The sequence below is a fragment of the Ambystoma mexicanum genome, chromosome 6q (assembly GCF_040938575.1).
Source record: "Ambystoma mexicanum isolate Mex_15411 chromosome 6q, UKY_AmexF1_1, whole genome shotgun sequence".
In the NCBI taxonomy this organism is placed as follows: domain Eukaryota; kingdom Metazoa; phylum Chordata; class Amphibia; order Caudata; family Ambystomatidae; genus Ambystoma; species Ambystoma mexicanum.
The window spans coordinates 1,109,281,349-1,109,296,424 of record NC_090937.1 but is presented as its reverse complement, the minus strand read 5'-3'; the positions used below and the strand labels follow the sequence as shown (position 1 = coordinate 1,109,296,424).

Genomic DNA, 15,076 nt, shown 5'->3' with positions numbered 1-15,076 from the left:
TCTTTGAGCTTATGACCCTTAATAGGTAGCAGTCGTGCAGTAGATGGGATGTAGAGTGACTCTTACACCAAATAATCAAACCAACTCAGGAAGAAGGCAAAGTCATTTTACTGTTTGTCTAAAATAGGGAGTTACAACGGACGCCGCACAGCACAATCTCACTCTGCTCAACTTAACACGTTTCATAAAAAAACATACTTTTATAATGAAAACTCAGCATAGGTAACGTCATACTTCGTGGCAAATAAGAAGAACCTACGGGGGATTGTGATAGCCTCAAGGGGAACATCTAAGTATACTTTCTGTAGGGGATCGGGTTATGATTGGGTCTCTACAGTCAGGTGGACAACTTATGCCCAGCCCTAGTACAAGTCAACTTCACAGTTATTAGATACATGGTATATAATTGGCCCTCACACTATAAGGCCCTTCGTTATAATGCCTTCTACAATTGGTTGGCACACGTGTGCCCTTTAGGAACATTCGGCTCACTAGCAGCATGTAAGCTAGTACCCCAGGCGTCAGTGGGTGGACTTGACCATGTCGCCCCACCCAATTAGCCCAACATCTCTCATCACCAGTGCCTTCTGAAATGCAGATTGCCTTTGAACTTGGCCTTGGAAAGTATCCTAATCACCAGGAATATATGGGGGTGTGAGCATGCGCTATCTTAAGTCTGAGCTGCACGCCCAACATTTATTTCCATCCATAGCCCACGTGACAGGCGACTGCAATTCGGCCCCTTTCTAGCATTTAATTGTCTTAATGAATAAAACGTGTCACACATGGTGGTCTTTCGTTGCACCTTAACAAGGGATGACTCACCTCTCGCGTTCACTGTTCTTCAAGGATAGATAACCAGTTCTTGGCTGCTCCAACCTTTGACACCAGGCCAGACGGCCTTCTCGGTTCCACCGCCTGCAGTCTATTGACTACGTATAGCTAGCTTCTATGATCACTTTGTCTACTTGCATTGCTGCATCTGTACAGTTATTAAACAGCTTGCATTTTCTGCAGTGCTCTTCACACGTGCACTCTTTACTTCGCATATGAAAGTTTACTTGAATCTTTACTTCGTCATCAGTTTCCATAAGGTCTATACATCCTCTTCTTTAGCCACTCTTCTCAGTGCATCACGCTCATCTCTTGCGACGTCACCAACATCTCTTCCTCTCATCTTCATACTCCTTTGGGGACTTCCTCCAAGAGGTTGTCATCTCTTCGGGCATACATAAGATATGGTTTTCTTGTTGGATACCTTTTCTCGAAGACTCTCCGCGGGATAGTCACGGTCACTGGTGTCAAACATAGCATGACTTCTGGCTTCCAGCATATAGACGTGAAGGAGGCGAGACTTCCTGCAGGGGCATTCGGTTGCTCCTCTACACCATAATTTTTGGATAAATAGTTGTCGGTGGCCTCCCCAATAGTATCTCTCATGCCTTTGGACAAGAGATTGTAGGCATTCAATCGCCAGGTTCCCTGAGGCCTGGAATCACCCAGCCCTCACAACAAGGGAGAGCAGTCGGAGAGAGTGCCCACGGCAAATATTACAATTCCTGATCTTGTGAGTCGTGTCTCTGGAATAAAAAAAATATTCTATACGCGACTGGGTTCCATGTGCCCCTCAGTGAAATGAGAAGTCATTGATATTCTGGTGTCTGTAGTTCCACACATCTATTAAGCACATCGATCCGGCCCATTTGTGAAACTTTGTCGGGTGATCATTTTTAAACACTGCGCTTGACATCCTATCACTGTCAGTGTGCATAGTATCATTGAAGACGCCCCCTATATGTATCACATCTAATGTGGCCTTCAGTGTCACTTCCATCACTTCACTCAATAAGTCACCCTGCACAAGGGGAGTGGCATATACCTTGAGCTAAGTGATCAATTCCCGCCCCATCATTCTCACCACACCCACATAGTAGCCCGCGGCATCGGCTGTGATGTGCCTAGTGTCCCATGGGATTGTTTCTTTTTAACTGAATAGTCGCCCCCTCTGCTCCCATTGACACCCTTGTGAAGCTTGCATGGAACACCCTTGAATACATATTTCTATCTAGAAAACGACAATTTGTGTCCCATAAGTGGGTTTCTTGGAGCACGACTATGTCAGGGGTGTGACATTTTAGGAATTGAAATGCGGCTCCCCTTTTGGCTTTGTCCCCTAGCCGGGACACATTCCAGGACATATATCATCTCACAGATTTGCCCATCTTCCTATGTATTAATCACATGCGTACCCGTTCAATACCCAAAGAGTGGCCTGTACTAGAGAGGTGTGTACCTGACGTCCCAATTACACTTTGTATGTCAAATGACTCGTAGCCCCATCCCCCTCACCTGATACACGAACATCCCCTTCGCAACACCCACCCCACCCCCACCTTCCACTTGTAACCCCCAGAAGCATCTGTTGTCCACTCCCCCCACTACAACATTCCGCCCCACAAACCTAAACAACTGGCCCCATCCCAAACCCACCCCACATCAAGAACAATATCCCGCAAAAAGAGAATTGTGTGCAGCCCTCTGGGCTGTTTAACAGATACACTCACTCCTCCCACTCCCCGTAACGCAATGTCTCAAGTCCAACAAACCATTATCACCCAGTTCGATCTCTACTCAAAATGTTGCTATTCTTACCTTGATGGTGTTATTCATATGGCGTATTGCCTAAAGGGATATATATCAGATTAACGCCCCCTTTTACAAATGATATAACATCCCTCCCCATATTATGTCGCCTCTTGTGGCATTAGGTACAACACATAAGCCTTCCGTGTTGTGACACAATCCAGAGTTATCTGGGCCCCGTTGTCCCTGTCATCAGGAACAAGGTATCCAACTCCCTCAACTGGCCTCAGGTCTCATCCACCACCTTGTCTTCTTGCAAAACTGTTGTCCCGGTGCTTCCCTACCATGGGCAATGTCCACAATGGAAAGGGAGAAAGGACAACATGTAGTTCCCTGCTCCATGGTGGACAACTGATTTTGTAGTTTGTTTTATTTAGTTGAGAAACATCAACCACACCATTTCTCAACTTAAAAAGCATTCCAGGATGCTAATAGCAATAAACCCCTGCGGGCAAGGGCATTACTGTTTTTTTTTTAAGTGTGTTTGGATATTTTATAAATGAAAGCAGCATTTGGCTTCATAACTCGCTCACTACTTGTTAGTGCATGTTATTCAGTGCACTCCTTGTATCGAGGATACTTTGTTTCCCCGCATGTTGCAACTTTATTCTTTTTAGATGTTGCTTAGGTGTTACCCTTCACTCCCAGCTTATAATAGTCATTCACATATGTTCCCTCTCACTGTCGCACTGTTGAGGATGCCACATTGTCAAGAATGCAGTAGTTTGCTCACGCGCATGCTCAGTATGCTTTGGCTTTGGTTACAAGGTTCCTTACCACAGTCTCCATCACAGTGTGGTGAGCTCTCTGGGTCTGACCCTAACTTTTCATCTTTCTGCTATTCCCCAATGGTGTATGTCCATACACCTCCTCTCTTTGCCCTTGCTCATTCCTCCTCAGGCTGCCACCGGCCAGGGTTGTCCAACTCTGGGCTTCGAGGGCTGGAATCCTGACGGGTTTTCAGGATATCCCTCATTAATATTCATGAGAAAAAATGTGCATACATTTAGAATCATTGTATGCAGCGCTGGTCATTGGGCCAGCTCTTGCCGGATCCAAGATCCGGCACCAGATGTGTAGCCAAATATTGGGATCCGGCCAGAGTCAGCTGCCCCAAATCCCTTCTCTGCGCTGGGGAGAAGGGAAAAAAAGTGCCTGCGAGAAAACTGTGAATTCATGAAGTTACAGTCCTCAGCCACGACCCGCTTTATTTATTTATGCAATGTTTGTCGGATACATGGACCCGGATTATTTATTTATTTATGCAATGTTTGACGGATACCTGTATCCGACAAACTTTGCATAAATATATAAACAGGTATCCGACCCGCGTTGCATAAATAAATACCTCTATTAAAACAATCACACACGATGCAGCCACCCAACTGCTTTCAGGGGGGAGCTGCAGGAGCTGTGCCGGGTGGGGTTCAAGTAAAAGAAAACGTTGCTTATGGCTTACAGAAATCACCCTGTTTGAATAGGTTTTTTTTTTAAAATAAAATGGGATGAAAACTGTGCATTTGAAAGAATATTTACCCAGCAACACTGGTCAAAACTATTATCCGCCTAGTGAAGTAACTCATTGCCAGTGCCAGGGAATTGGTTTAAAGTGAAATTGATATATAGTTTTGAAAAGAAGCAGCATGAAAGAAATTGCGCCGTTTTAAACTATTATTTTGGACTTTTCCTTTGCCCTGCCCCCCATAACTCCACCGCCTCAGGCACCGCCCCCCACCCAACTCCACCCCCACCCAGGCCCTTGTGGGATCCCCCACCAATTTTTTTGCATTTCCACCACTGACTGTATGCAAATGTATCTCATGCATATTAATGAGGGGTTTCCTGAAAACCCAGCATGGGTCAGGCCCTTGAGGCCTAGAGTTGGACAACCCTGCAGGGATTTCTCTTCCATATGTTGGCACTCTTGCAATGCTCGGGGATACAGCTTCACAACCTCATCAGCGCACCCTGCTTTCTGCTCCAGCTTCACGGGCTCAGGAAGTCTACTGTGCACTTCTGCGGCCGATCCTCCTTGAGAGGGCCACTTCTCCCGGCCAACCTTTCTCAGCTCCTAACTGGAGATGTTCTCCCATGCGTGCCTTTCACAGTATTCATGAAGGGCCCATGTGGGGGTCACATGACCAAAAAAGAAGACCGATATTGATTCTTACTGAATGTGCTTTGGTGAGCGGCCCACTTTGACACAGTGAACTTGAGTGGATGGAATTGTTCCAAATATATTGAGTGACTATACAAGTTAACTTTAGTATGTGCAATAAACCAAATGATATTACCCAAAAGGAGCGGTAGGTGTATTGTGTGTGTATGCAATGTGCTTTGTGTATGCTGAGTGATATGCGTGCTGCACTGTGGTATGCACTCTGTCGGGGTGTGTGCATTGTATTGTGTGTTGTCTAGTGGTACGTGCATAGTTTGTTGTATGCATTATGTCATGGCATTTTTGCAGTGCTGGTTTTACATGCATAGCGTCAACTTATGCACACGGTTCGTTGTTTTGTGATTGTGTGTTGTTGTTTTACTTGAATGCATTGTGCGCTGTGGTATTTGCATTGCATGTTGTGTTATGTCCATTGTTTTCCTGTTATGCTCGTTGTTTGTTCTGTAGTAGTTTGTTCATTGTGTGGAGTGGCATATGTGTTTTTGGTGCATATAGGTGCATTTTGTTGTGGTGCGTGTGCTGTTTGGTATTTGTAACATGTGCTGTGTTATGGCCATTCTGTGACAGATGTATTGTGTGCTGTGGCATATACATAGTGCGTTATAGGGTGTTTGTTGAGTGCTATGAACGTTGTGTGTAGTGGTGAATAGCGTCTGTGCAAGTGTCTTAGAAGTGTTAGTCAGTTCGTCAGGCGATGCTGCTTTTTGGCAACGAGTGCTGGATAAAGACTTTCTCGCCACCCCGCCTACAATTTCACTGTTGTCTCCTAATACTGACTGCAGGGCTCAAGTCGAGGGTACAGGGGCCCACTTTATTCAGAGGGTGGACTCAGTCCCCCCCTAGCTAAAAGAAAAACATTCGATGTCCTCTTTGAATTTACGAATTAAAGCCGACCTCAGGGATTGAACGCAGTCGCCAGGTTTGTAGGCCAGAGACTTTACCACTGCACTATGACCTGATGAAAAATAACAAACAACTAGAGGTGAAATATCTCATTTCAGTACTGCAAGTCCCAGGGAACACATTTGTATTGGTTTTTGGAGTTTAAAACATGAACACCTTATAAAGTGTTCAAAAACACTATTAGAAGAAAATATCCTATCTTGGTTTTGTGTGTGTGTTGATTTTGCAAAAGGCAAATGTCATTCGTCCTGTGCAATTTGGGAGGCTATGCAAAGTCAATGTAATGAATTGTACATATTCCACCTTGATATGCTATTTGTTGATGAGTCCCACCAATTAAATTTTTAGCACTTGACCCCTGACTGACTGACGCACACCCTGCGCGCGCGCGCGCCCGCCTGTGCAAATGTCTTCGGAGGGGGAGGCGCGGAGGTGCAAATTGGAGGTCTTGGTTCTTGTAACCGCAGTTGTTATTGTGGAAGGCGGTGTGCTAACGAGCTCCTGCTGTCTGGGAAGTCCGGCTAACGTGTTGTAGTACTCGCTTGTCATCTGCTTTACTTGGTAAGCTCTTACCATTTTGATCCTGAACATTTTGAAAGGTGAAATATAATATACTTAAGGGTGAGTTATTAGTTTACCTTTAAACGGACATGTACAATTTGTGGAGTGGCAAGTCTAGGAACTACACAATGACAAACCGTGTGCATATCTCTGATGAGGACCTCTTGAAGGCAACTAATCTCCTACTTCCCCCTTCGCAGGAGACATCGCATTCCGCCTCTGCTTTGTGTGAAATGATGGGCAATGTCGGTTTAGTGGCTATCCCACCAACATGTACTCACCTGGGAACTACCACTAATGCGCTCAGTTCTGTAATGCTTGGTTCAGTGGAATGAAGCTGCCATCTTAGTACTGCGGCAAAGAGAATCTGCTCTGCTAAATCTCCTTGGAAAATTACAGCTTTTTTTTCCAATTGTTAATCGGGCTGTGGTAAAAGCCCAACCAGGGTTGGTGGCATCTATGTGTTCCCATAAAGGCTCCCATAGCTTGTTTAAACATGCTGAAAGTACTATGGAGGCGTCAAAAACTGCAAATGTGTTCTCAGCTCCGTTACCTCAATCTGGCCCTCCGGTGACGTCTGACCGGGTGGGTTCTTTTTTTGAACGGACGGCTGACTCCACCTTACACAGTGGTCTTGATTCTCCGCCGGACTTGTGGAAACTATGTTCCAGATTGTGATTCATCCTTTTCATCCATTGGTTCTATGTCTCCAACTGTGCCATTCAGTCACTTTCCCACTGCCTCGACAAAGATGCTAAATAAGGGGCAAGTTCAAGCGGCGCAGTCACTAGTCAAGGTTAGCCAGGTGTCATGCATTCTTGTCCCTCTCATATAAGGGCCTTAAAGCAGAGGCAGGGTGAATCCCGTACTCTTGGAATCTCTACTTTCTAAGTTTGATAATATTGAGCTGCATGTGCATGTGACTGCTAAGGAATTTCTATTTAATCAGTCTCTCTTAAAACCTACCTCCATAGAGCAGCCTCATTTAGCTACTTCACCATCTAAAACATCTTGTCTGGGATCCCGTGAACCGAGGTTGGAGATTTAAGGAGCAGGGGGACTGCAACCTGTGCTCAAGGGAGTTCAATTAAAGTTGCCTCATTGATGGTATCAACTCTCCGGTGCTGGCTACTGTTTTAGATCCTAGCTCATTTGGCTGGTTGCCCCGCATTGCCATTGTCTTTAATTACTTCGGATGCTCCTTGTACAAATGAGCGTCCCCTCTGAGGGGGGGGTGGTGAGCCCGAATTCTCCATCTGTATTTTTACATAAAGGCTCCAGGGGGAAGGCAACCTCTGAAGGCACAGGACAAGAGGGGTTTCATTAGAAAGACAATAAAATATCGGCCAGTTAGGAGCATGACAAAATCAGCCTCACAACGATTTTTGAGATCCTTTTTAAGCAACCAACAGTTCATGCCGCATTGGCTCACAATAAGAATGACACCTTAAACGTTGATAAGCAGGATGTGCTTTTTGTTGGTGACTTGACCACCCAAGATGTAATCAGTCGGCTTGGGTTACTGATATGGCTTTGGAAGCTCCCCTAATCCAGTGTAGGGGCAGAGTAACCTAAATGTTGTGCTTTCTGTAACCATCAATGCGGCAGTATTGGTAAAGGATGCGGACAACTCTCGGAAGTCTGTTCGGGATAATAGTTATGGTTCAGTCAGACACTGGGAGGAACGTTTGGGGAACTTTAACATTAGGTCACATTTTTGTGGGGCTATGTCATCCGATCGTTGCCCTTTGAGCCCAAGAGCAGTACTGTCCTTGCTTAAGCATGTTAACGGACCTGATAAGGAACTTGTGAACCCGGTCCAGTCATTTAGGTTTCTGCTGGACAACAGATCTTCGACTATTAACCGGTCTAACATACCTCGCTTGTTTTCTGAAGTACCCAGCTTGGCGGGTATCTCTTTGAGAGATCTTAAGCGAGTTGACTTTATTGATGTGTTTAGGACCGATAGATCCGTTATTAATTTTCAATCTACATTGGTTTATGATTTTGTTTTGCAAGAACATCAATCTTTCCAGATATTTAGTTTTGATCTGTCCCCCTATGTTGAAAAGTTGACATCAGATGTTGTAACTAAGGGGTTTGAGAGCGTAAAGAATCCAGGGGAAGAAATTCAAGCCCTTCAGCATAAGATGAGGGCCTCTGAGGAAAGTGGTGATTGGTCCTGGCCGCTAAGTGCGACGAATCACAGATAAGGAACAATCTGCATTCTCCACACTAGAGGAAAACAGATCACTCGATTTACTCGTGGCCACACACATTTGTTTAATAATCCTCTAGTAGGAATGCAAATCAAGTTACACACGATTGTTTGTCTTTAGGAAGCCTGGTTGATAATCCTTCCTCAATCGATGGTTTTGTTGTGATCTTCCAGGCCGCATGCAAAGTGACAAGGGTCGCCCCCGTGTGAGAGGCTTCTAACACTTGTTAAATTGGGTAAGGACTTTCTCATAAACTAATCTATGGACTCCTACTTTGTTGCTTTAACTACCCATGTTCAAATCTCAGGAAGTCTAACTATTGATATTTTAATTATTCATTTGCATTGGCACGATGGTATGTCTGGGCAGATTGTAATCTTGGGGGTATCTAGCTAGATCTTTTAACTAATGGTGAGAAGTACATAGGGGTGGTCATGTTGTTCTCCTAGATGATCTAAACTCTGACTGTATGAATGAGAGTTCCCGTGATGTTCAGTATCCACCTGGTTTTGGGATTTCTAATATGCTACAGAAAGGGAGTTCATGGCTGAGTACCCTATAGGGGTTAGGCTTGTTTGTTCTAAATAGTACAGTTCAGGGTGACATTCTATACCGCCCCACTTGGTCCAAAGGGAATGTGTATTCCACTATTGACTATATCTTTGTGGGTTAGTGGCTTTATACAAACTGTACTAACCTGAAAATAACACCCACCCTCTTTAGTTACCATTCTATGTTAGTGGCTCACTTTGCCCTTGGCTTGAAAAATGATAATCTGGGCTTGTCTGATCTACTGACTAATCCGGCCGGAAATAAAATCTCCTAGAATTTCGCCTTAGCGTCAAGAGTGAATTCCTCACTTAATAATATTTTGTACACTACTACTCCAGAATGGCAATATCTCACTTTTTTCAACTAGCAACTTTGAAGATTTTAATGGAGTTTTAATTAACTCAAATGGATGTCCAGGGAACGCAAGGAAACAAACAAAAAACCCTAAACACACTCATGCCCATAATCCGGAAGATGTCTCTAAAAATCGAGATATGATAAAGGCAATCAGGTCCCTTAGTGGACAATGTGACCTATCATTGGTTAAAAGGAATAGTGCGATTAAGGCATTACGACAGACCTATCCTAACTGGCTTAGGCAGAGTCACGCTAAAAGGCACCAGGCTGATGCTGAAGCTATGTTCTCAATTCTTGTCAACAAAAATACCAGGGCCTTCTGGGGTTTAATGAATAATGTGGATTCCTCCCAGCATTGCAACCAACGTAAGGCTGTAGCAGAGTCTGAGTGGGTATCGCACTTTCTTAACCTGTTTGCTCGACCACCTGCCTGGGGAGTTTGCTCTTTTTCCCCCGATTTGGGGGGAAGAAGACACTATGCAAACATCTTTGTTTGACAATGATAGGGTGCTTGATGTTATAAAGAGGCTTAGTAGTTCTCGTGTGCTGGGTCCAAATCAGCGGTCCAACTTTCTCTTTAAACAAGAACCGGAGGTCTGGACATCGACTTTGTCTCCCCTCTTTGAAAGTATCCTTAGTACAAATCGTTTTCCTCCCTCCTGGTCTACTGCCTTCATAGTAACAATTTTTTAAAAGGGTGCAATATCCAATCCAATTAACTATAGACCGATTGCGATACTGGATGCGGACAGTGAAGTATTTTCATCAATACTACTGCCGCATCTGGAGCAATGGGCGTATGGGGCTGGAAGGGTAGAGAGATGGCAGGTTGGGTATAGGCAGCAAATGGGTACATCCTTAAACGGTCTCATTGTGAAATGTATTCAACATGTAGCATGGGAGGGCACCTATGAGGCAGTTTATATGGCATTGGTCGATCTGAGTGCCGCCTTTGATGCCATTGATAGAAATCTTTTATGGTCTGAATTGTGGGCATGGGGCATTCCATCAGGTCTCTTGAGGCTGATTATTGGCCTCTATTCGCACTCAAACATCCAGGTTCACCTCAGCCAGGCAGGTCAGCTTTCACACCAAATTTCCACCTTTCGTAGCGTCAAGCAGCGATGTGTTTTGGCCCCTGCCTTTTTAATCTATACTTGGCTGATCTGGGTGATCATTTGAAAGTGGCACCTTTTGCGTCACCAATATTGCTACACTTTATACCATTTTGGTTGGCTTATGCTGATAATGTACTAATTTTCGACTGCACTTCAGAGGGATTGCAGCATTTGATCAATGCATTTGCTGTGTTTGCCAATAATCATTCTCTGCAAATTAATACATTGAAAACAAACATTTTGCAATGTTCACTGGGTAACAAAATCAGCACCTTTCGTTGGAGTTGGCGGTTCGAGGAGGTTGGGATCGTGAACTCAATAGTATATCTGGGGTTCTTGATTTCTGCAAAACCTTCCATTGGTAATCTCCTGAATTGGTTAAGAGAACGTGCCTTGGCTGTATCTAATGAACTATCACGGATTGATTCAAGTTACGGTAAATCCTCCCTTCTTCCATTCATTAAATATAATGAAGGGAAAATCGTTCCCAGGATTCTTTATGGAATGGATGTGTATCCCTATCTACCTTGGACTTTCTCCCCATTCTGGAGGGATTCCCCTGGAGGAGGATTTTACATCTCCCTAACTCCATCCCTATATATGCCATAAAATACGAGCTGGGATTGGAATCCCTTAAGGCGAGAGTCCAGTAGAAACCTTTGTGTCTCTTAAGTAAGATCATGTCTCCACTGGAGGGGCTTGCTGATTGTTGATCTTAAACTGATTCTTTAGGGCAAAGGGAGTACTTGGCTGTCTGAGATGCACAAGTTTTGTTATGATATCTTAACAGTGATGGGTTGTTCTCTGTGTGATCTGATGAACAATCCAACCAAGGTTAAGAAGTCTCTCTTCCTTGGTGACTGGATTGGAACCATGGAAGAAATGCACACTGACCCTTCCCCTAGTCATCTTCAGTTTGATTATAAGACGTCTAGATTTCTAGGCCCATATCTTGCAATATATCCGGCTAAGTCTTTTAGGGCTCTTTTTTGCGATTTTGACTGAATTTGATCTGCACTAACCAAATCCTGGTTCAATATGGCTTGCTGACGATGGATCAGGCAGTCTGTCATTTTGTAAGGTTGAGAACAGTTCGAATGTTTAAAGAACCTAATGTTTTGTCCTACTGTGTGTGACTCCAGAGATAACCATTTAATAAAAATGTCAGAACACTGAGATTGGAAATGAGGAATTAATTTGGTTGACTTGTATGGCAGGCCGTACCACTTCAACTGTCCTTGACGTGACTAATTTCTTTAAGTCATTGAATCTTGAAGATTCATAATGAATTGTATAAAATGTATACATTGTAATTGTATTCTGATGTTTTTAGACACTAGATGATTTGCTTACAGATGTAACTTTTTATTTTATTTTAACTCACTTCTCTTTTTTCCTTTGTGTACATTTATCTTTTTTTCTTCTTTTCCCCTTTTTTCTCTTCTTTTTCATATCATTCTTTATTTATTCCCTCTTCAAACCGTTTTATGTATTTAGCTGTTTTGAATTTGTTCGAGGTTACGTTTTCTTAGCCATATAACAATAATAAAAATTCAAAAGTATAGCGGTGTAGATAAGGGGTAATAGTTACATTGTGGTATGTGCTTGTGAAGTTGACTTCTGTTTGTGATATGTGTGCTGTATTGTTTTATGTGTGTACTGTGCGCTGTGTTATGATACGTGCATGGCGTTGCGTATTATGTGATTTGTCATGATACTTGTTCTTGATTTAGGAAAGGGGGCTGAGGGGCACACAAGAGAAGAGAAAGGGGAGTGGGCCAGCTGGGAAGGTTTGAGATGACTGCTGGGTGAGGGATGCAGTGCAATATCGGGAGGCAAGGTAGGGGTCGGGTTGCGAAGAGGGAGCAGGTGGCTTTGAGGAGATTGACATTTGGGGAGAGGGAAAGAGGGATACATGCGGTTAAAAGAGAGGTGAGGGAAAGGAGAGGGGCAAGAGGGAGGAGTAGAGGAGACGTTAGAGGTGAATATGCGAAGAATGTGAGGGATCAAGTGGGGTGATGTAGAGAGGTAGAGGATAAATAAGAATGGGATGAGTAAAGGGTTGAGCAGGTGAACAGAGAAAAGGAGGTGAGGAGAGGGATGAAAAAGAGGGTCACGTGAGGGAAGGAGAGGTGAAAAACGATGTAGATGAGAGCTGGTGGGGGAAGGAGAACGTTAGGTGGCATAAAGAGAAAGGAGACAAGAGGGGAAGCGAGAGGAGGAAGATGGAAAGTGTAAGAGGGAATAAAAAGCAATGAGGGACGAGGGAGTGAACGAGAGGGTTGTGGATGGAGGAGGAGAATGATATGCGAGAGAAAGGAGATGGTGGAAAGGCATGCGAGGGCTAAAAGACATCAACAGACACAGAAGGCCTTAATGGCATGGAAGGTCTTAAAATCATGGCCAGTTTAGGAGGATACACGTGCATTAGCCTACACGGAGGACTTCGGAAGGAAGAAACGGCGTACTGACAGGCCTGGGAAGTGTAAAAGGGCACCGAATTGAGGTAGTGGCACTCAATCTATCAATCAAATCAAATCGAGCAAAACCGCGAAGACTCGATAGGCGGAGCGGGTTTGTGACCGGGAGAGCCAATAAGGTTAATCGCTACGGAGGCCGATATGGGCCTAGACTCAGAGTATACGAGCAGGACTGGCACTTTGAAAGGTATGAGGTGTTCATTGTGCCATGTGCTTGTCAGTAGTGTTGTATGAACACTCAAACGCTCTAATGACACAGCTGGTCACTAAGGAGCCCAAACCATAAGCAGGATGGGCGAGTGTTTGCCTGGAACACAATGAAAGTGCGAGGAAGCTGAAAGGGGAGATTGGGGAAAGTCTGAGAGGGAGGACGGGGTGGGAGTGTGAGAGCAGCACAGAGTGTGTTCTTTGCGTGAGGTGTTTATTGCGTGGTCACTTGTAGTTTATAGAATGTGTGCTATGATTTCTGGTGTGTATGTTGTGGAATGTACAATGTGCGATATGTATGTGCATTGCATGGCATGTGCATTGTTTAGTGCATCATGGTGTGTGGTGGTGGTAGTGCTATGTGTGTATATGTTGTGCATTTGCACTGATGACACCCCTGGGCTCACCTGGGGTGCCTACAATAGCCTGCTACAATTTACAAACAACAGAACATAAAAATATAAATGAAAATCAAGCATTTCGTTTTGCATTCATTTTTTATTGACTTCATCTTCAAATTCGCCATATTAAGTTATTTGAATGTCAGCATTATCTTTGACAGATTGTTCTAAGAATATATGATGGATCCCAGCCGGCTTCACCTTGCCCATCGTCAGTTGCTCTGCCTTCTCTTTTGGCAAATGTATGGCTGCTGTTCTGTAGGCATACAGGTTATAGTTTAACCGAGTCGCCATTAAATCCCCAGATGATTGTGCAAACTATTGAGCAGAACACTGATCGAACCAAGCAGTGGCCATGTATGAGTGAGTTCCAAGTGACCTTGCTGCAGCTCAAGCATAGTACACATAAGACAATACGGGCATCATGCATTAATAACGCAGATAACCTTTCCGGTACCTCGGTAGTAGAAGCTTTCCTCTTTACACTCTTGTATGATGTTGGCAATGTCTTTTCGGTGAAGGTGGGTATTTGAAATGGGACATTCAAACCAGCCCTTAAAAAGAAAGAAATATTGTTAGATTTGGCCCTTTCCACAGTGATACATGGATAGTTAATAAAGATTCATTTATCTTACCAAATCCAAAGGAATATTGAATAATGGAAATTGTATCTGAGACAGTAGGGGGCATTGCTCATGCCACTAGAAACTCAGCAAGTCTATTTCCTAGCCAACAGGAGTATGATTGAATATATATTAACTAGTGTGAAAGCCAGTATACACGGGCCAAAGTGCGTGAGGAAAGAGAGCGTTAATATATTATGTGGTATATTTGCTTGTAATTGATTCTAATTCATATTAGTAGAAAAAATATTTGTTTAGGTTTTGATTAACACTGTAGGAGTACCACTATATATACTGAGGCAACAGCTCCCTCTAGCGGTGACAACAGATGAAGCAGGCAGTTTCTGCTGCGCATGACTGCATCGGACAAACATACACCTCACCTTTAATTATATAGTATGATAGGATGGGGTCCAGTCTTTCGGTTGCCCTCTTTCCCTGTCATGTCCCGTCTGATCAAACCTGTCTACTTCTGCCACAACTTAGCTGTCTCTCGGCTAGTAGTAAAAGTGTGTCACATAACATAGCATTAGAGTGTGTATTTCGACAGAGGACAATATTGTTATCCTCCAACATATCAGTCGGACGCTTTCTAAAGTCGCGCGTATACCTTTGTATGCAGCTTTCTTGGATGTTTACTCTGTATTTAAAAATTGGGAACCATGGGGATGGACCCAACCCTGCTAAATATTAGTGCCTTTACGCAAATAGTTCCTTGGAAGTTAGGCTCTGCGCCAGTGGTGGACTGGCCTACAGGGAACTCTGGAGATTTCCCAGTAGGCTTCTACAACATGGGCCTCTTCTGGTTCCTGGTTTTGTGCTTCTATTACCTT

The 15,076-nt window shown here is 44.0% G+C and overlaps 1 protein-coding gene across 1 annotated transcript in view; it reads right to left on the bottom strand.

Moving 5' to 3' along the window:
* Nucleotides 1-15,076, bottom strand: part of OCIAD2 (OCIA domain containing 2) — a 126,005-nt gene that overhangs the window by 53,199 nt on the left and 57,730 nt on the right. Inside the window, exon 2 of the mRNA XM_069631687.1 lies at nt 14,078-14,174. Within this exon, the coding sequence (XP_069487788.1) occupies nt 14,078-14,174 (97 nt within the window). The remainder of the gene's footprint in view (nt 1-14,077; nt 14,175-15,076) is intronic.